Source organism: Hydra vulgaris, chromosome 15 (genome assembly GCF_038396675.1).
Source record: "Hydra vulgaris chromosome 15, alternate assembly HydraT2T_AEP".
NCBI lineage: Eukaryota > Metazoa > Cnidaria > Hydrozoa > Anthoathecata > Hydridae > Hydra > Hydra vulgaris.
Window position 1 is genome coordinate 15,534,194 of NC_088934.1, and position 21,827 is coordinate 15,556,020.

The window sequence follows — 21,827 nt, forward strand, 5'->3', positions numbered from 1 at the left end:
ATACATAAATGTAAGTTTATATAAGCTTTATTATGTAATACAAATGCCAGTTTCAATTTTATGTAATACAAATGCTAATTTCAAGTTCATGTCAATTTTTCATTACAAAAATTTTACAACTTTTTATGGTTTATAAACATAAAATAAAATTGAAAAAGAAAAAAAATCTATCTAAACAAAAAATACAAAAATATATTAACATTATTATTTCTTAAGTTGAAGTAAAATAATTAAATAAAACATTAAACAAAAATTTTTTTATTGCCATGCTAACAATTTTTATAAAGTTGTCATGGCAACTAACTAATCATAACAATAGTTTAAAGCAGAAACTGCAAATATAAAAAAGGGATAACAAAATTAAACTTAATTTCATTATATTTAAAAAATATTTACATAAATAAATACAACACTTGCATACATTAGTCATTTCAAGTTGATTTCCTTAGAAAATAACTTTTAAGAAAGAAAGAGAAAATAAAAATTATTTTCTCTTAATTTCTGCTTATCTTGTGTTTTCTGTTCCATTTTTAAAACAAAATGCAGACATTGCAATAATGCAACCTTTGGTAATTTTAGTAGCTAGCATTGGTTAATATAAAATAAACTATAGTTGTCAGACTTTAAATATCTCTGAACATTCTATCAAGTCGCTTTAGTCTTACTATGCTTCTTTGTTTTGGTGTAAGATGATAAATAAGACAGTTTTTCGTGCTAGAATCATTACTCAGCAGCATGTCTACAAAAGATTTCCATTTTTTAAAGGAAATTGATGAACTTTGTTCAAGAAGAAAACAATCTTTGGTCTTCTTTAAGTAATGCCTTTGCCAAAATATCAATAATTCCCTATAAATATCATAAATTATCTATATCAATAACTCCCAATAAATATCAATAATTCTTTATAAAATCATAGCAGTTACATAAGAAATAACACTCTTAAAAATTTCCTAAAGTGCAATATTATTGTTTTAAAAATTTCATTTCTGCATATTTATTATTTTCAACATCTAATTATTTTATGATCAAATTATAAATGTTGGGGTACCATAGATTTGAAAGAATAAGGCCAGGTTGTTTTTGGGCTTGTTCTTCCATTACAAATGCTTCTAAATACTGGCTTAACACACCATGATTATAAGAAAACATAAGAAATACAAGTGTAGTATTCAAGCAACTGACATTTTCCTAAAAAAAAAAAATTAATTAAATCAACCACTATTATAACACTTTCCAATTTTATTCACTTCAATCTCAAAACCTAAATGATTTATTCACTACACTTGGTAACAATGATTGCTTTTAATAATTACCTGTGTAAGATTGTCGATGGATATGGATGTTATAAGTTTATATATTAAATAAACTTTATTTTCCCATTTCTGGATGAGATTACTTAAAAGACACTTTTGTACATCATAAAGACCCGTGTTTAAAAAATGTTCATAAGATAAAACGGTGCTGCGCAAAAACATATTTGAATCAACAATGTTTGCTGTCATCATAGAGAGAAAGCAATCTATCTACAAAAAATTGAAAATGATTTGTTTTTCATTGCAATAAAAAATATTTATATTTTAAATATAAATATTTTTTATTGCGATCAATTTAAAAAGTTTCAAAAGCTGTTAAAATAATAAAATAAAAAAAAATAAAAAAGGTTTAACAAGCATACTTGCTTACTGGATTCTATGCATTCATTAAATTTTATATAACCACAAGCATTAAATTTCATTAATTCACCAAGTAGATCAAAACTGCTTTGAATAATTTCTTTTGACTGCAAATTCTCATTGATTAGATTATGAACTAAATGCTAAATTGTAAATTATTATAAAAATATAAATTAAACATAAATCACTCCCTTTAAATATAAAAATATAAATGTCAAAAAAAGTAAATAATAAGACACATTAAAAAACTCAAATTATATGGATTTAACATAAAGATGGTGTTTCTCAATTATAGATAGTTCAAAAATTAAACTTTATTCAGCAGTACATTTGCAGTAAAATATTTAAAACATAGATAAAAAATTACAACTCCAAAACGCCTAGTCTAGCAAAAAGTAGTAGAAAAAATAAGTGCACTCAACTGTGCTAAAAAATAAAAAATTGCAAGGCAACCATTCTTGACTATGAATCTTTTTTCATATCAAATCACTCCAGCATCAATAGAAATGATATATTTGATATTCATAAAGTAAAATCTAATATATCTGCTACAAAATTGAAACTTATAATATCATGAATCCATTTTTCTAAATATATGGGAAAAACTTTTACACATTTTTTGAATTTTTCAAAATATACACAGTGGTGTGAAAATATTAGAACCAACAAAGCATAAAAGAATGGCTTCTCATAAAATAATTTGTAAATTCTTTATATTGTTTAAACCAAACATTGATGCATATTTTAATTAAACAAACTTTTCAACAATGTTTTAGTGCACCATTTTTAAATTTCCTAGATTTTAGGGTCATATACATTTTTTTTCCATACATTAAAGCAAAATCAAGGAGATTTTTTAGATTTGTTTATGCTATGAAGCTCTCTGAATGTTAACTTTTTAATATTTTTAATTAGATTCATATCGGAATAGGCCATGGATTGCCATATCTGAACAGACCATAGATATGTCATAGATCTAGTCAATGACTAGGTCATATGACTTATGTTCTGGATAACAAATGTAGCAAAAAAATATTCTGATTCAACTTTATTTGCTCCAACCCAGAGTTTGTGTTAAGTCATAACAAATGCTGGAGGAGGTACTTGGCCTATTGGAGATATTTTGCTTTTTGATTATTCAGGAGTGGCTAGTTCCTTGGTTAACTTAACAACTGTTAGAAACTTTGATATTATTTTTAGATATAAATTTATAGATGATGTGCTGTACAAATGAATACTGTTATTTTAGGAATCACCTTAAAGACTGGCGATTACAAAGTTTACTAAAAAACCTCCTCGACTATAGTGGCTCTCTTGAGGCAACTTTAGTCTAGGAGGTTACTCTTGTTAATGTTCTTTGGTTTCAAAATCAAAATCAATCAAAAACATTAGGAGTTGTAATGATTCCATAACTTAAATTCTCTTTTTTTTTTTTTGACGAAAATTTTTTTTTTTTTGAAGTGTATATTTATATATTTTTTAATAAATAAAGTTACTTTGTTTCGCCTGCATTCTGTCATACTTTGAAATATGGTTATTTATGAGCTAAGAAATGATAATTTTAGTTTATAAAAAATAATTATTCCAAAAATTTACTTTAATCTGTTATTTTTGTAAAGTTTATCTTTCAATTAAATGTGTTTTTAAAACCCAAATTCAATTTTCAGTTAAATTTGGTTCAAAAAACCAATTCCGGGGTACACATATGGTCTAAATTTGTCTTTCAGTTGAATTTGGTGCATGCATATGGTCTAAATTTGTCTTTCAATTAAATTTGGGTTTTGAAAACTTTGCCAGTCCTTAAAAGTTTATATATATATATTTTTATGTTAATTCACCTCCCCAAGACAAAGGCCACTACAGACAAGGAGGCTACTTAATTGTGGTTATAACCCTCTCTCAACTCTGAAACTCGAACTCTGAAACACGAACTCTGAACTCTGAAACTCTGAAACACGAACTCTGAAAACTCTGAAACACGAACCTTGAAAAACAAGACACCTGCGTGGAGAAACAAGTAGAACCCGGTACTACCAGAGATGTGGTGGGAATCGAACCCGGAACCTCCCGCTTGTGAAGCGAGCGCTCTACCACTACACCACTACTGCAAAATATATAGGTTTTTTGAAAAACAAATTGCTTTAATTTCCCCATTAATTTAGTGCTTTGGAGTTTTCTTTTTATGAAAGGCATTATATTTTGAAACTAACTTTTTCTAAGACTGCAATTTTCTGGCAAGACATCTCTGGGACTGATATAGATTTGCCTTATAGGAGTGATTAAGCAAAAACTTAATTTTGCTTTACATTTATCTTCAAGTTCTTTCTTATTTCTTCTTTCTGCTTTTTTATTGATAGATTGAGCCACTTTATATCATTGCTAAATAAATCCAACTGAAGATCAAGCAACATTTGTTAATATTGAAATGTCAATTTGTGACAAAGATGGATTTTGAAGAAAAATTTCCAAAACATTTTTAATCTATTTTAATTTTAAACTCAATTTAATACTTGTTTATTCTTTTAAACCTGATAACAATGATAACCAATACTTAACAACAATACATTAACTTCAAAAACTTGTAAAAACAAATTTGAAATTTTTAAAGTAGGTTTTTTGAGTAATTAACAATTAAAGGGTGCTGAACTTATTGTGTTTAATCAATATATGCATTTCTGTAAGTTTACAAAAAACTTTCCTAGACAACTTAAAAAAACTTTAAAAAATCTTTACTTAAAAAAAGAAAGGGAAAATCAAAAGAACTAAAACTAAAACACACAACACAAAAATATAACTCAACTAAAATAAAACTCAAAAACCTTAAACGCAAAGTTTATTTAAATCAAGTTTTTAATTACGTTAGGAATAATAAATTTTTTTTCTTTACTCTTTATATAATCATATGAAAAACACTTAAAACAAAGGAACAATTACTGATAATGATTTTTATTTAAAGTATCAATTAAAGCTGTATATAACTTTTTTAATTTATATTATATAAATTATATAAGTACGAACTTTTTAAAAGAAATGTTATTAAAAAAAAATCATACTGCTTTCATAAACAACAGTAAAGATAAAAGTTTCGATGTTATTTATTTCTAAGGTATAACATTTTTATTCAGTGCATTTTTGAAATGTTAATAGCCGCAGTTAAACCATCAAAACAAAATATTACTTGTGTTGTCATATAATAGCCTGCAATAGAACACCTTCCTGACCAAGCATGATGATGTGTTCATATATATATATATATATATATATATATATATATATATATATATATATATATATATATATATATATATATATATATATATATATATATATATATATTTAAATTTATATATTTAAATATATATAAATATATATAAATATATATATATATATATATATATATATATATATATAAATAATAACCTTTATTAGATCTTTGTCAATTAGAAACCTTTGGTCAATAGGAGTAACACCTCCTCTCAGAAAACCTTCAATCGCACGAGACAGCCAGAATCTAACATATAAAACTTTATAAATTAACAAATTTGTAAATTAAAAATAGTCAAACTATAAACAAAAACTAAAAAAAAATGGAGATTACCTTAAGAGATTATTTGGAGGACATCTTTTTAAAACATTTACAATCTTAGTAAGAAGACCTTCAGAGCCAATGCACATGTACTTGCTTAATTAATAAAGAGAAAGAAAAAACTATAAATGGCATGCATTATGTAAATTATATACTTTTTGCATTTAAATAATTGTTTACAACTAACGCATAATCTCAATTTGAACAAAAAAAATTTAGTTCCTAGCTCCTTTAGATTCAGTCTGGAATCCAACTCTAAAAATTGAGATATTAAAAAGGTCCAAAGAAGAGCCACAAAACTTATTCCTGAACTAAAAAATTAACCCTAAAAAGAAAATCTCTGGAAATCAAACTCAATAAGTTATGAAAATCGCAAATCAAGGAAGACTTGAATCACTACAAATTTTACAAGTTGTGAATTGGTTCTAAAATTAGAGACTTGTTTACTCGATAATAAGTGATGGACCTTCGTTGAATAAACCTGTACATTACAAAGAATTGAACGCAAAAAAATTAAGTATTCTTCAAGGAATGATTTCTTTAACAACATAATAATTAAAAACTGGATTTCTTTGCGATATAATGTTTTTAAATGAAGGTTCATAAACTGCTTTAAGGCTAATTTGACAATTTAAAATAATAACTGTTATAGCATCTTTGCCTGCTCTGCATAAATGTATATTGTTGTAACAGAAAATATTTTTAATATTACTATTACTATTACATCCTTTAGAGTAAATTCTTTAAAAAAACATACATATTAACATTCAAATTTAACACCATGCAACTTAGCACATAAAAAGTGCAGTGAACAGTTCAAAAGAGAAAAAAACAACAACATATAACCTATTAGAAGGATGTATTGGATCAGGTAAAGGATATCCTTCCTTTTCTAAATAAAAATAATAACAAAATAACAATAAAAAATAACAAATATTAAGTTGAATTAAGCAACTTTTTACTTTTCCTCTGATATAAAAAAAAGACAAAACCATAAATAAATACATTCAAGCTGACGCATTAGATGGCATTAGATAAATACATTTTTCTAATTTTATTTATTAAAATTTATTAAATTTACTATTATTTTCTTTTTGAAAAAGCAACAATAAATGTTTTTCAATACATTTTAATAACAATTTGCCCAAAACCCTAACTTGAAAAATTTATATATATACATATATATATATATATATATATATATATATATATATATATATATATATATATATATATATGTATATATATATACACACACATATACATATATATATATATATATATATACATATATATATATAGACATATATATATACATATATATATGTATATATATATATATATATATATATATATATATATATATATATATATATATATATATATTTATATATATATATATATATATATATATATATATATATATATATATATATATATATATATATATATATATATATATATAAGAGAGAGAGAGAGAGAGAGAGAGAGAGAGAGAGAGAGAGAGAGAGAGAGAGAGAGAGAGAGTAAACTGGGGTAAGAGTAAACAAAACAAAAAAAAGTGAATGATTCAGCAATTTTGTTTCTTTTGCATTTGTTGAAAGTTAAAACAGAAAATCTTTAAAAATACAAGGCATCATTTTGTTGAGAATTTTGTGCTCTATCTAAAGTATTTTTAAAAAATTCAATTTTGTCTTAGCAAACCTCAAAATTCTCACCCTCGTAAAAAAAAAAAGTTTTTTTCTAAAAAATCAACTTCAAAACTCTCAAAACTAAAATTAAATTTTACTAAACAAAAAAGACAGTTTTGTAGAAAATTTTATGACGATCAACATTCTCTTTCCAAAATTGAATTTGCTAGTTGCGGAAAAAAGTTATGAGCAAAAAACCAATATAAATGTTTTTCGGGGGAAGAGTAAACATGCTAATTGCTCACACTTATGCATTAAGATGAGCGCAGTTAAACTAATTAATAGTTATTAATTATTTAAAACGTAAATAAATATGGCAGCCTTTGCTATTTATCTAAAAAACTTTAAAACAAAATGACTCGTACTTACATTCATAAAATGCAAACAACTTACAATGAAGAGCAATTGCAACTTGCAGAAGAACAAATCAAAAAAGGTGAAATATCACTCAGTAAAGCTTCAGAGGCATACAATATATCAAAGGCAACTCTTCACAAACGTGTGCACAACAAAGTCCAATCACATGGTAGAGGTACAACTACCATGCTAAGTACAGCATTTGAATTTGTTATTGTTTCAGTACTTATCAGTTTAACCAATTGGGGTTTCGGCAGAACATTCGCAGATGTCATCGCAATAATTGGGGGATATTTAGTATCTACAAATCAAAGTCATCTGTTTCCTCCAAATGGTATACTAGGACAAAAATGGTATCAAGGTTTCACCAAATGATGGAGTCATAAATTAGGCGTCAGAGTAGCAGGCAATATTTCATCTCTCAGAGCTTCCTCTTGTACTGAAGACAAAATAACAAGTAATTTCAATACACTTCAAAAACAATTTCTTAAAGCAAATATCAACAATAACACTGTATGCAATTTGTGGAATTTTGACGAGATTGGATTTTCAGGCGATCAAGGTAAACAGCATGTTTTATAACAGCATACTGGCACGCAAAAAAAACCTAAAAAAGTCAGCATTCGGTGAGTTGAAGGCCAGTGTCTAAGTACATCTGAGGTGCTCAAGAAACTAAAGCAAGACGATGAGGCCAAAAAGTCAAAGCAATTAAAGAAAAGTGCAACGCTCAAAAAAACCAAGACAAAGACATCAAGAGGTGCAAAAAGTGTCGCAGAGTTTAGGAAGAAGCATCGCCAATTTAAAACAAAATGTGGTACCAATGTGAAGCTTTTAGTTGCAAGTCTTGGGCTTGTCAATCGTGTTTACTCAAAAAATAAAAAGTTGGTAAAGAGTTTTTTTGCATGAAAAAATGCTGCAAACCTGCTTCTGCCGATAAGACAACTCTTTTTTTTAATTAATAAATAGTTTTTTTCGTATATTTGATTAAAATAGTTTTTGTAAACTTAACTTCTAATAAGATTGGTTTTCATTTTATTTTTAATTAATTTTGCTTAATTTTCTTCATATCTTAAAAAATTGTTATTAAAAATTAACTAGTTTACTTTTCCCCAATTATAAGGGGAAAAGTAAACGTTTTTTTCTTCATAAAAATCAATTTTTTTAAAGATTTTAAAAATATTTTTTCTTAATTTTTATATATTTATATAGTGTAAAAAGTTCTCTTTAAAACTTAATATAAAATATTTTTAAAATTTAATCTTAAAAATTTACATAAAATATATATATATTTTTTAAATATTTGAATTTGAAGCTAAACCGTTTACTCTTATCTCAGTTTTATATATATATTTATATATATATATATATATATATATATTTATATATATATATATATATATATATATATATATATATATATATATATATATATATATATATATATATATATATATATATATATATATATATATATTTAAACAACTTTAAAATGTATTCTACAAAATAGAGTGCTCAATGTTCTTAAAAGAACAGAGCAAATATAAATTAGTAATATTTAACAATGTGTTTCATCAATAAAGACCCATCAGAAAATCATTTTCTGATGACTCTTTATTGATAAAACACAGTGTTAAATGAAAAAAAAAATTCTTAAGTGATTTTTTAACCTTTTGAGTAATAATTTCTATGGTAGACTTATCACTGAAGCATACCTGGAGAAAACATAATAAAAACTATTAAATACCAATACTGGAACATTAGAAAAAAAAATTATTTTTGTACTACAATGGATTGCTGATTTCCAGTCATTTTAAGTGAAACTACTGTACTTCTTTGCCCAATCAAGGAGCATTTTTCTCTGAGAATTGGTTAATTTTGGCTTTTACGATGGCTTTCTACTTCTATCACCCAATCCATGAAAACTTTGTCGAACAGTGATTGTTGCTAAATTTAGTCCTACTTCATTTAACTTGCTAGTAATTGCTGAGTATGTAGCAAATCTATTTTCTTTCACTATTTTCACTAGCTTTTTCTCATTCCTTGGTGTTATTTTCTTTTTTCGGCTACATCTGTTTTGCCTCTGAATATCTAATGAGGCCATTTTTCATTCATCTTTGATTCTGTTTACAGTACGTCTCAATATCTCACATTTTCTTGATATTTCACTTATCGAGTAATGCTTATCTTTCAGAAGATATTGAATAATTTTTCCCCATCTTTTTATTTATAACTTTTGCTTTTTTTTTTACTTTAACAATTTTTTACAATTTTCCAATTTTTTATACTTTTACAATTTTTTTACTAAAAAATTATTTTAAAACAGAAAAATATTGTTTTATTTAAAAAAATATTAAAGCAAACTATACAAAATGTGTAAATATATATATATATATATATATATATATATATATATATATATATATATATATATATATATACATATACATATACATATATATATATATATATATATATATATATATATATATATATATATATATATATATATATATATATATATATATATATACATGAAACAGTCCATTATTCCATCGTTTTGATGTAATGGACCTAGACCATTAGAAGAAAAACACCCCCAGACCATTACATTGCCTCCACCATGCTTCACGGTCTTATGGCAGTAACGTAAAACGATGAATAAAACTTGAAGAACTTTGTCTCTAAACAGTTACATAGTTATTTCTCTAAATTGAAAAAATGCAGCACTTTTATATAAAGAAACTAAATAAGCATTATTTGGTTGCACTTGTTTTGTCCGATACTGTATATATACAGTATCAGACAAAATCACAAAGTTCATTACTTGACATACACGGCAAATGCCATCGCTCCCAATGATGTTGAACTTCGATTCATCACTGAATAGGACGGTTTGCCATTTCTGCACATTCCAGTCAATATGAGATGTAACAAACAGGAGTCGTTCCTTCTGGTTTTTTAGTGAAATCAGCGGTTTCTTTGCAGGGCGTCGAGAAAACAATCCGACTTCAACAGCACGTCATCTGATTGTTCGGTCCAATAGAGGCAGCTCTAATTGCTTTTGTATCTCGACTGATGATATCCAGGGATCCTTCTTGACGGATCTGACGATCATAGAATCTTCTCTAGAAGTGGTGGAATGTGGTCTTCCACCTTTGTTATCTGCTGCCAACTTCCCCGTAGAACAATATTTGGAACATATTCTTGATATGGTCCATTTTTTCACGCCATATTTATCACAAATACTTTTTTGTGACATTCCACTTTCGTAATCGCCAATAATTTTCTATCTTAGTTCCAATCCAAGACTGTCGGGAGCCATTTTTGCACTTGAAGTCATAAAAATAATAAAAATAAATAATCACGCTTCTCAAGGCTTACTGTGTTACATTTACCTTGTGATGATACAATAATGCTCTGTGGAACACAACATCTTGGTTGGATGTGGACTGTATTGATGTAATGAAACACTTGTTGTATTTCACTTGTATTGATGTTCTTCGATTAAACACTTTGATAAAACTCACTACAATAAACTGTCTTGATAATACTGACTGATTGACTTCCATATACTGACTGAATTACATGTCGATTTACATGTCTCTTATATAGTAAAATGAACCTGTGCGAACCTGTTCTGGAAGATTCTAGATGCTTCTTTTCGATGCTTCTGGAAGCTTCTGGATGCGTCTGGATGCTTCTGAATGTTTCTGGATACTTCTGGATGCTTCCAGATGCTTCTTCTAGAAACTTCTGCATGCTTCTGGAAACTTCTGGATACTTCCTTTAATTAATAAAAAACTTCCATGACGTTGACATGGACCAGACTTAAGAAAATGAAACAAACCAAAAAAGTTGCACTTGTTTTGTCTGCTGCAAAATGGCACTTGTCAACGAAATTCTGCCTGTGTGCTGTCACCTGTCAGCTGATTGCTCATGTCATGGCATACTATGACTCCAGAATCCTGAACTGTTTGCTGTGGTAGTATAGTTCGTTTCATTTTTAAGACATGTAAAATTAGGAACACTTTTTAACATTGTTCGATGTTGGTTGCAAGTGTTTTGCCCAATACTGTATATATATATATATATATATATATATATATATATATATATATATATATATATATATATATATATATATATATATATATATATATATATATATTCACACATAATTTTTTCTTCAATACATTTACATTATTTAATGAATATAAAGCAATAAATTAACGTTTATTAAAAAAAACTATATATTTATATAAAGTATTTATTACAGGTTAAAAAATAATCGGTTTTAGTGCTGTTGGCAACTAGCTAAAAAGTTAAACTACCAATATCAAATCATATAAATGACGAAAAGAACATATGAGACTCAATATCAAATCATATATATAATAAAAGAAACATGGGAGATTCTTATGATGCATTCTTTTGAAAAAGATGCAATGCACATTCTTATGATGCATTACATTTGAAAAAGATCAAATTTGTCAACACTCTATCAGACATTAAAGCCTGAGTAGGCCTCACTATAATGCCTCTGTGACTAAAAATAGGTAAAAATAGTCACAGAGGCATTCTACCAAGATCCTAAAACTACAAGCCTCTGTGTTCATGTCCATGTTCATAGTCCAGAACAAAAACGCATTATTTTTTTTGTATGTGTTGAGGAAGTGACTTAGCACTAGTGCTGGAGTAATGTCAAATACTTTCTTTTGGCTCTCACTAAATGCTGAAAAGATTTTTATTTTAAAGACATTCCTACTTTTGATATTTATAACCAGCAAGGGGACATTTAATTAATGTTTAACTATTAATTTAAATTAAAAATAAAAAATTTAATAAAGAATTAAGTCTAATTTAAATTATTATTAATAAATTAATTTTAAATTAATGCAATATTTTTATAGAAAAAAAAAAACTAGACTGCATTACTAAAATCAAAAGAAATAAACTCCTTTCAATGCTTTTTTTGCTTTTAAAAGCAAAAAGATGTTGAAGCAATCTAAATATAGTTCTTTACCTTGAATAAGACTTGTGATTTGATTTGAAGTTAGACCAGACTTAGACAGGAATAGTGGGCAATTGCATGACACTTCTGACCATGCATATAAATTATTTTTTTGACAACTTGGCCACAGCTGTTAGGATGTTTTAAGTTTTTAAACATTTTAAAAATGCGCTGAAAATAACAGTTTTAAATTACATTAAAAGTACCTTTGAACTGTTGTTTTCAAAGTTTTATTACATGAAGGCTTACTTTAAATTACAATGATATTTTACAAGTTTGAAATATTTTCAATAATATTTTTTCAATAGAGTGACTAGTTGTTTAAAAGAAGTGTAGGCACATTTTATTTAAATCCAAGAATATTACAACTTTTTTTACTTATATAAAGCATACATTTTTTTGATTATTGTAAAAGTTTTGAAGTATTTTTATAACATTTTTATTGTGCAATTTTTACAAAAAAAGAAAAATTAAATCTGATTGATTGCTTTATTTATTTTGCTTATATTATCAAAAAGAATTGCTTAAAATCTTTTTTTTTCAACTTAATTTACTAGTCAGAGCATGAAATAATTAAAAATTACTAAATTATTTTTTTCTTTCAGCTTGTTGCAAAAAATACATATTTATACAATTAAAAAATATATATAATACATTTTAATACTGTAAATAAAAATTGTTCATTTATTAAACAACCATAAGAAGCAATTTGTTACTAAATGTAAAAGTGTTTAACGTAGCTTTAAACAAAACGTTTCAAAAGATAAAATCATTAAAATTATTTATTTTAAACGCATTAAAAACATAAGAAAAATAATTTTTACTTCAAGTCTGAGTTTTGTTTTAGTTATTGTATATATATCTTTTTCATAAGAAACTCTTATCTAATGAAAAAGGTCTTTAAATATTCTAAAATATAAAAATATCTAAATTTTCTTTTTAATTTTTACTTTTTACTTTTTGTTTTTTAAACTTTTTTCACCTTCTTAAATTTAAGTTAAGTTTAACTTAGTGTTTCCAGCACAGACAATGCGGTAGTGGTGAAGTGGTAGAGTGCTCGCTTCATAAGTGAGAGGTTCCGAGTTTGATTCTCACCACATCCCTGGTAGTACCATACTCAACTTGTTTCTCTGCGCAGCGGCCTTGTTTGTCAAAGCTCATGTTTCGGAGTTATAGAGTTGAGAGAGGGTTATAACAACAATTAAGTAGCCTCCTTGTCTGTAGTGGTCTTCTCTGCCTTGGGGAGGTAAATTAACATAAAAAAAAATTAAAAAAAAAAAACATTTCTAAAATGTTTAAAAATTTCCAAAAAATCTAAACAGCTGTGGTCAAACTGTCAAAATATATATATGCGTTGTCAGGAATGCTGAGTCATTGGCATTAAAGTCAAATTTGAGCTTCAAGCCTTATTTTATTTTGTCAAGTCGATTCTAAAGTCTTTAAAACTGCAACCCTTGTCTGACTTAAGCTTATGTCTTAAGTCTCAAGTCCACAGATCTGAACTTAACAATTTTTCTAGAAATTCATCATAATAAAAATAATAAAAAAAAGAAACAAGAGTAAAAAAAAAGCTGTTCCTTAATTTTTTCCAGAAGGACCATAAAAAATATTCATATATATTGTTAAAGCAGAAGTATATACATAGTTCTTATATTTTTTAAATCTAATAAGAGGTAAACATTTTTTTTCTCAATTTATTCACTAAACTCTTTTTTAATAACAAACATAGTTTATATAAACTAAAACACAAAAAAAATGCATTACAGTAGACTACTTAAAAATTAACAGCATACACTTAAAAATTGCTTATTAGTGATATATGATGCAAATCTATTGCAACAAAGTACATTTACATTGCAATAAAGCAACACACAAGAACCTAAAGAATTGTTAAAACTCCAAAAATCTTTGATAAAGGGGTTAAGCTTGAATATTACCTTGTATATTATTTCAAGTTTAATACAACATGCATTGTCACTTTTTCTTTACCTCATTCAATTAAAAAAAAAAAAACCTACCACATATTTTTTTGATCTCAAGAGCCTCTTGTACAGACAAAAGATGGTAACGATTTCTATAAATTAGAAAATATCTTACAATTAAGAACAATTTATTAATCATTAGTATTAAGAAAAACAATGAGCAAACAAAAAATAAAAATAATTTAATAAATTGAAAACTTGATAAAACTTTAGAAATCTTAAATAACCGTATTAACACCAATAACAACAGTTACCACAACAACAACAACTAAAAAATAAACAGAACTTACTCATTGTGGTCACAAAAGCTGTGGATAAACCGTAACAACTGAATCTTCAAAGTAACTTCCTGACAATATTTGTAAAATAAGAATTATAAAACATTGCTGAAATAATTTTAACATTATTCTCAAAACCAAGGCCTGTCGACTCTTTTGGCTTTACATTGTTTTGAGTGTAATCATATGCGCAAGGCATTTTGAGATGTCCTGGTAGAATAGAAATAAGTTCACAACAACAAACTTGGCTGAAACTCTGCAAAGTTTTCTGTTTTATATTGCGTTATTTTTTAATAAATAATACTCTTCATTGTTTAGAAATGGTTTTTTAAAACAATATAATATTTATTAGCTTTTAAATGTTATTCAAACCAAGCATCCCACAATCCTCTGTAAACAAATTACATGTTTTTACGCAAGTCGACAGGCCTTGATCAAAACGTGATGATAAAAAAAATACAGTTTATTCTATATACAGTTATGGCTGTAAATACCCAACATAGTAAAAAACAGTTTTTTGTATTTACTAATGTGTGTGTTTGTGTGATGTATACGTTTAGTGAATTCTTATTGATGTTATATCTGATCAAATTAACCAAGTCGTTTCTCTTTATTCTTCAGCCAATAGTGTTGTTGTTGGTGACTTTAACGCTCATCACACTGAATAGCTTTGCTATAGTTTCAGTGACTCTGACGGTGTCAAGACCCACAAATTTTGCCTTTCCTAATCTCTAACTCAAATAGTCAACTTTCCAACTTGCTTTCCAAATAATTTGAATCATTTACCTTTTCTAATCAACTTGTGCCTTGTTTCTGATCCTAGTCAGTGCTCAGTTTCTCCACATTTACCCTTAGGTGGTTCTGATTACAGTTTGAACTCTCTAAAACTCATTCAGCTTCATCATCAGAACCCCTTTATCATCACACCTCTTACAACTACCTTAAAGCTGACTGGGACACTTTCCGTGATTTTCTTTGTGATAGCCATTGGGTAGAAATTTTCCGTCTTCCTGCTGACAAATGTGCTTTGTATGTAACTTCTTGGATTCAAGCTGGCATTGAATCTTTATTCCCTCTCAACTACTCCTAGTCAAGCCTAACTCTTCTCCATGGTTTTCTCTCATTGTGCTGCTGCAATTTCCAATTGTAACTATTATTTATATATCAATCACAAAAATAACTCTCTAAAAAACAGATGTCTGTTTACTATTGCTACAAACCATTGTAAAAAGATTTTGTCGTATGTCAAAGCTCGCTATTCTCAGGACACAAAATCTCATATTTCATCTCAAAAATTAGGCTCCATTCTCCACTTCTAAAAGAACCTTCAGCAGTGTCTATTATAGGTGCAAATCTGTTATTCCACATCTCTTGCATGGTTCAGATTTTGTTACCTCACCTTAAGACAAAGCTGAATTGTTCGCTAACAACTTTTCATCAATCTCATCACTTGATTAATCACATCCTACCTGATATAGTGGACAAACAGGTTGATCCATTGCTTGACATTCATACCGCTCCAGCTTCTGTATTTCACTCCAGCTTCTGTTAAGTGATTTCCTGCTTAGACTCTTCTACAGCAGGTGGTCAAGACAACATACCTGCTATAGTTTTGCAGAAGCATTCTCTGAGATTGTCATCTATACTTCTAAAACTATTTAACAAGTGCTTATCAGAGTCCTGTTTTCTAGCTTGTGTGAAGGGGGGCTGTTACCCCTGTTTTCAAAAATTTTAGAGAGCAATCTGACTAGTCTAACTACTGTCACATTAGTCTTCTTTCTATCATAGCAAGGTTTTTGAGTCTTTAATTAAAAAAACAATCTCTCATTTTAAATCTAAACACTTACTTTCTGATCATCAATATGGACTTTGATCTTCTCGTTCTACTGCTGATTTGTTAATGGTAATAACTGAAAGATTTTATCTACATTAGATAGATGTGGAGAGGTTTAGGGTTATCACTCTCAGCATTTTTAAAGCCTTTGATAAAGTTTGGCATGCTGATCTTCTTCATAAGCTTTCTTCTTATGGTGTATCTGGTAACATCTTTAAGATTATTAAATCCTTCCTTACCAATTGTAGTATAAAATTTTTTCTCAATGGACAGCACTCTTTATTATATCCTGTAACTTCAGGGGTTTCTCAAGGTTCTACCCTTTGCCCTATACTCTTTTTAATTTACACTAACAATCTCTCAGAAATTCTCACATCTAAGGTGGAATTATTTACTGATGATACTACCATTTATTTTTGTCTTGATAAGAAGCCAACACTTTCTGATTGCTTTGAGGGGACATTTGAGCTTGGAAAGGATCTCACTTCTGCTAAAGCATGAGGCTCTAAGTGACTGGTGAACTTTAACTCAGATAAAACTCAACTTTTTCAGCTAATCATTATTGCAATAATTTAGATCTTCCTATATTTATGAATGGTAATGTACTCGATGAGCCATCTACCCTTCACGTTCTAGAATTAACTCTTACTTCCAATCCTTCTTGGAAACCATATATCAAATCCATTGCAAAATTAGCATCTGCTAAGGTTGCATCTCCTTATTATGAATGCCACTTTCTTACTCCGGATTCTATTCTTTATCTCTATAAATTTCAAATCCATCCTTGTATGAAATACTGTTGCTATATCTAGGGCGGATCTTCCAATGATACTCTTTCTTTCTGAGACAAAGTGTAAAAATCCATTGTAAACATAGTTGGACCTGCTCTTGCAGCTAAACTTCAACCATTGTCACATTGTCATAATGTTGCTTATCTTTCTCTTTTCTATAAATACTATAACGGGCGCTGCTTGCATCTCTTGTGCCATCTACTAAAACCCATTCTCGTGTTACTCGTCATTTAATTAAGTCTCATCTATTTACTGAGACTGTTCCTAAGTGCTCCAAAAATTCTTATTTGCCTAGTTTTTTTCCTCAAACATCAATTTTTTTGGAACTCGCTCCCTTCATCTTGTTTTCCTGATTCATATATATATATATATATTTTTAAACATCTTTGCTTCCAACAAGGCTGCAAGCAGCCACTAATTAAAGTTGGAAGTTACTGAAAGAGAAAAGATAAAGATTGTAGAGCAAGATAATGATTGACAGACGACTTAAAGGATTGCAAATTATATGAATCAGGAAAGCAAGATGAAGGAAGCGAATTCCAAAGAACTGATGTTCGAGGAAAAAAACTAGACAAATAAGCGTTTTTGGAGCACTTAGGAACAGTCACAGAAAAAGGATGACACTTAATTGAATGACGAGTAACACGAGAATGAATTTTAGTAGATGGCACAAGAGACGCTAGCTCTTTAGAGCAGTGCCCATTATAGTATTTGTAGAAAAGAGAAAGAGAAGCAACATTACGACAATGTGATGTTGGAGGTTGGCTGCAAGAGCAGGTCCAACTATGTTTACAATGCATTTTTGCACCTTGTCTAAAAGAGAAAGGGCATCTTTAGAAGATCCGCCCCAGATATGGCAACAGTATTCCATACAAGGCTGGATTTGAGATTTATAGAGATATAAATTATAGAGAATAGAATCCAAAGTAAGAAAGTGACGAGCTCGATAAAGAGATGCAACCTTAGCAGATGCTAATTTTGCAACTGATTTGATATATGGTTTCCAAGAAAGATTGGAAGTAAGAGTTAATCCTAGAAGATGAAGAGTAGGTGACTCATCGAGTACATCACCGTTCATAAATATAGGAAGATCTAAATTATTGCGATAACGATTGGCTGAAAAAAATTGAGTTTTATCTATATTGAAGTTCACCAGCCACTGTAAACCCCATGCTGGAGCAGAAATGAGATCCTTTTCAAGCTCAAATGCCCCCTCCAAGCAATCAGAGGGTGTTGGTTTCTTATCACGACAAGAATAAATGGTAGTATCATCAACAAACAATGCCACCTTAGATGTGAGAATATTTGGAAGATCTTTAATGTAAATTAAAAAGAGTATAGGGCCAAGGATAGAACCTTGAGGAACCACTGAAGTTACAGAATAAGAAGAAGAGTGTTGTCCATCAAGGACAACTTTTATGCTATGATTGGAAAGGAAGGATTCAATGATCTTAAAGATGTTGCCAGATACACCATAAGAAGAAAGCTTATGGAGAAGACCAGCATGCCAAACTTTATCAAAAGCTTTTGAAATGTCAAGAGCGATGGCCTTAACCTCTCCACCTTCATATAATGCATGATAAAACCTGTTATTATTGTTAGCAAATCAGCTGTAGAACGAGAAGATCGAAATCTATATTGATGGTCAGAAAGTAAGTTATTAGATTCAAGATGAGAAATTAAGTGTTTGTTAATTAAAGATTCAAAACCTTGCTTATGATAGGAAGAAGACTTATGGGACGGTAGTTAGACGAATCAGATCACTCTCCAGAATTTTTGAAGATAGGGATAACAGATGCCACTTTCCAGCAGGCTGGAAAACAAGACTCTGATAAGCACTTGTTAAATAGTTTTGAGAGTATAGACGACAGCTCCGGAGAACACTTCTGCAAGACAATAACAGGTATGTTGTCCGGGCCACAAGCTGTAGAAGAGTCTAGGCAGGAAATCACTTTAGATACAGATGCTGGAGTGATATGAATGTCAAGCAATGGATCAACCTGTTTGTTGGCAATATCAGGTAGAACGCAACTAGTGGAATCGAGAGATGATATTGATGAAAAGTTTTTAGCAAACTATTCGGCTTTGTCTTTAGGTGAGGTGACAAAGTCTGAACCATACAAGAGAGGTGGAGTTATAGATTTGCTCTTATTATTGATATTATTAAAGATCCTCTAGAAGTCACGAGAGCCTAATTTTTAAAATGAGATACAAGATTTCATGACCTGAGAATGGCGGGTTTTGGCGTTAAACAAAACCTTTTTACAATTGTTTCTAGCAGTAATAAACAGACGTCTGTTTTCTGGAGAATTGTTTTGCTGATAAATGTAGAAGTAACGGTTTCAATTGGCAATCGCAGCAGCACAGTGTGAGGAAAACCATGGAGGAGAGTGAGGCTTGCCCTGGAATCGTTGAGAGGGAATAAAAGATTCCATGAATTAAAATAGAATATTATTTAAGAATAAATGGTATTAAAAACTGTGTTACAAAAAAATTAAAAAAAGAAATAATTTGTGCAATTCACAACATCCCAAAAAGTAATTTAATCCCCAAATGAAGTTAAAAGTGAAAATATTTAGTTTATATGATAGAATCAAAATTTTGCTTTAATAATGTGCTATAAAAAAACACGAACTGAAGTTTTTATAAATGACTCTGCTTTATCTTGCCATTGGTGCTACAAAATGATTGTTAAGTAGTTTAATTTATGAAACTTTAATCATTCACTAAATGCCATGACAAAAATATTTTACCTAATGCATTTTGATTATATCTCAATTTCAAGAACTATTATAATTCATCACAATTAATATTAATTTTCAGACAGATTTTAGACATTTCTATTAGTTTTGATAAAAATGTGGTTATAAAAATGCAAATGTCTTTAAATAAGATCAAATATCAAAGAAAAATTATTTTAATTTTTTTTGTACCATTTATTGTCATGTGAGAAACTTTAGGTTGAACATGTACTTTTTTAATAATATTCAAAAGATAAAAAGAAAAAAGGAAACTTAATAAATCATTAAATACCGGGGTACAATCACAATCTTCTGAGCCCATATGATTTAGTCTAAGAAACAGTTCACTGAAAATAAAAAAAGAATAATATAAAATGTATAAAATTTTTACAAGCCCTTTAACCTCATTAATATCAACACAAAAATAAAAAACCTGATTTAATTCTCAATAACTATAAATATATTAAAAGAATATATATTAATACTAAAACTTGAACTTTAAAATTTTACTTTAAATATATAGCTAAGAGTATTCAGAAATAAAATTAACTACCATTCTGAATTCCAATCTAAGGTATCAAATAAGTTAGAAAGCGCAGGAACAAACTGTAAATGTGATAGTTTTTGCTGTATCTATAATTTATATATATATATATATATATATATATATATATATATATATATATATATATATATATATATATATATATATATATATATATATATATATATATATCAAACATTTAAATGAAAAAAATATGACTTTTTTATAGGACTTTAAGTTTCATGCCATTCGGCAATCATTCAGCAACATATTTAAAATCATTGAAATTAAAACCGTTATAAAAAATACAAAATTGCGTAATAATAATAAACCCATCCATTTTATTTTGACATACAATTAAGAACCTTTGTTAAATAAAAAAAATGAATTGGTTTCAGCAAGTAGGCACTTCAAAAAAGTTATTGCTATCAAATTTTGATACCGGTAAAATAAATTCCTGTTTGGCGTGAAAACTGATGTTTGATCTTGTTGCTACGCAATTTTTTTTTTTTAGAACAGTTTTTATTTTAATGATTTTAAATATATGGCTGAATGATTGCCGAATGGCATGAAACTTAAAGTCCAATAAAAAAGTCATATTTTTTTTATAATATCTATTTTATAAATATTGATCAATCTCAAACCGACAAAGAGCTGTATTAAATACAGATATTTGTCGACAGAATAATAAAACAACTCTATAAATAATAACAACAACAACATAACTCTATAAATATATATATATATATATATATATATATATATATATATATATATATATATATATATATATATATATATATGTATATATATATGTATATATATATGTGTATATATATATGTATATATATATATATGTATATATATATATATGTATATATACATATGTATATAAATATATATATGTATATACGCATATATATAAATATATATATACATACATATATATATTTTAAATGACGACATCTTGTATGAGAGTTGAATATAAATATTTTATATAAAACATCACTTAACTTACATATGTAAAAACCTGAACAAAAACATGAACTTACATATGAAAAAAACTGAAATAAAAAACATTTACTTTATTTTTTAAATTTATCAATTATTTGCTTTAAAGTTCTAACATAAGCTAAGTATTGCGAAAAAAATAAAGAAAATGAGAACTAACTTCTGTTTTATTCTTCCCACACAAAAGCAACGACAGAACATATAAAAACTCAACTTTATGCATAACCTGTGCAAAATAATAGTACAAACATAATATTTATATTATAAAACTAAATTTAAACCTAATCCAATTTTAATATAATAGGAATAACTCAAAAAACAATCAAAT

General features: G+C 27.7%; 1 protein-coding gene across 1 annotated transcript in view; it reads right to left on the minus strand.

Annotated features, from left to right (window-relative positions):
* Positions 1-360: 360 nt before the first annotated feature.
* Positions 361-21,827, minus strand: part of LOC136072087 (short transient receptor potential channel 4-associated protein-like) — a 59,059-nt gene continuing 37,592 nt past the window's right edge. The window contains exons 13-24 of the mRNA XM_065820313.1: positions 21,660-21,725; positions 20,498-20,577; positions 20,237-20,291; positions 14,591-14,649; positions 14,337-14,392; positions 6,106-6,151; positions 5,272-5,355; positions 5,094-5,184; positions 1,676-1,816; positions 1,314-1,523; positions 1,049-1,188; positions 361-846 (exon numbers count right to left, since the gene is read on the minus strand). Coding sequence (XP_065676385.1) covers positions 624-846; positions 1,049-1,188; positions 1,314-1,523; positions 1,676-1,816; positions 5,094-5,184; positions 5,272-5,355; positions 6,106-6,151; positions 14,337-14,392; positions 14,591-14,649; positions 20,237-20,291; positions 20,498-20,577; positions 21,660-21,725 — 1,251 coding nt within the window. The 3' untranslated portion in view covers positions 361-623. The remainder of the gene's footprint in view (positions 847-1,048; positions 1,189-1,313; positions 1,524-1,675; positions 1,817-5,093; positions 5,185-5,271; positions 5,356-6,105; positions 6,152-14,336; positions 14,393-14,590; positions 14,650-20,236; positions 20,292-20,497; positions 20,578-21,659; positions 21,726-21,827) is intronic.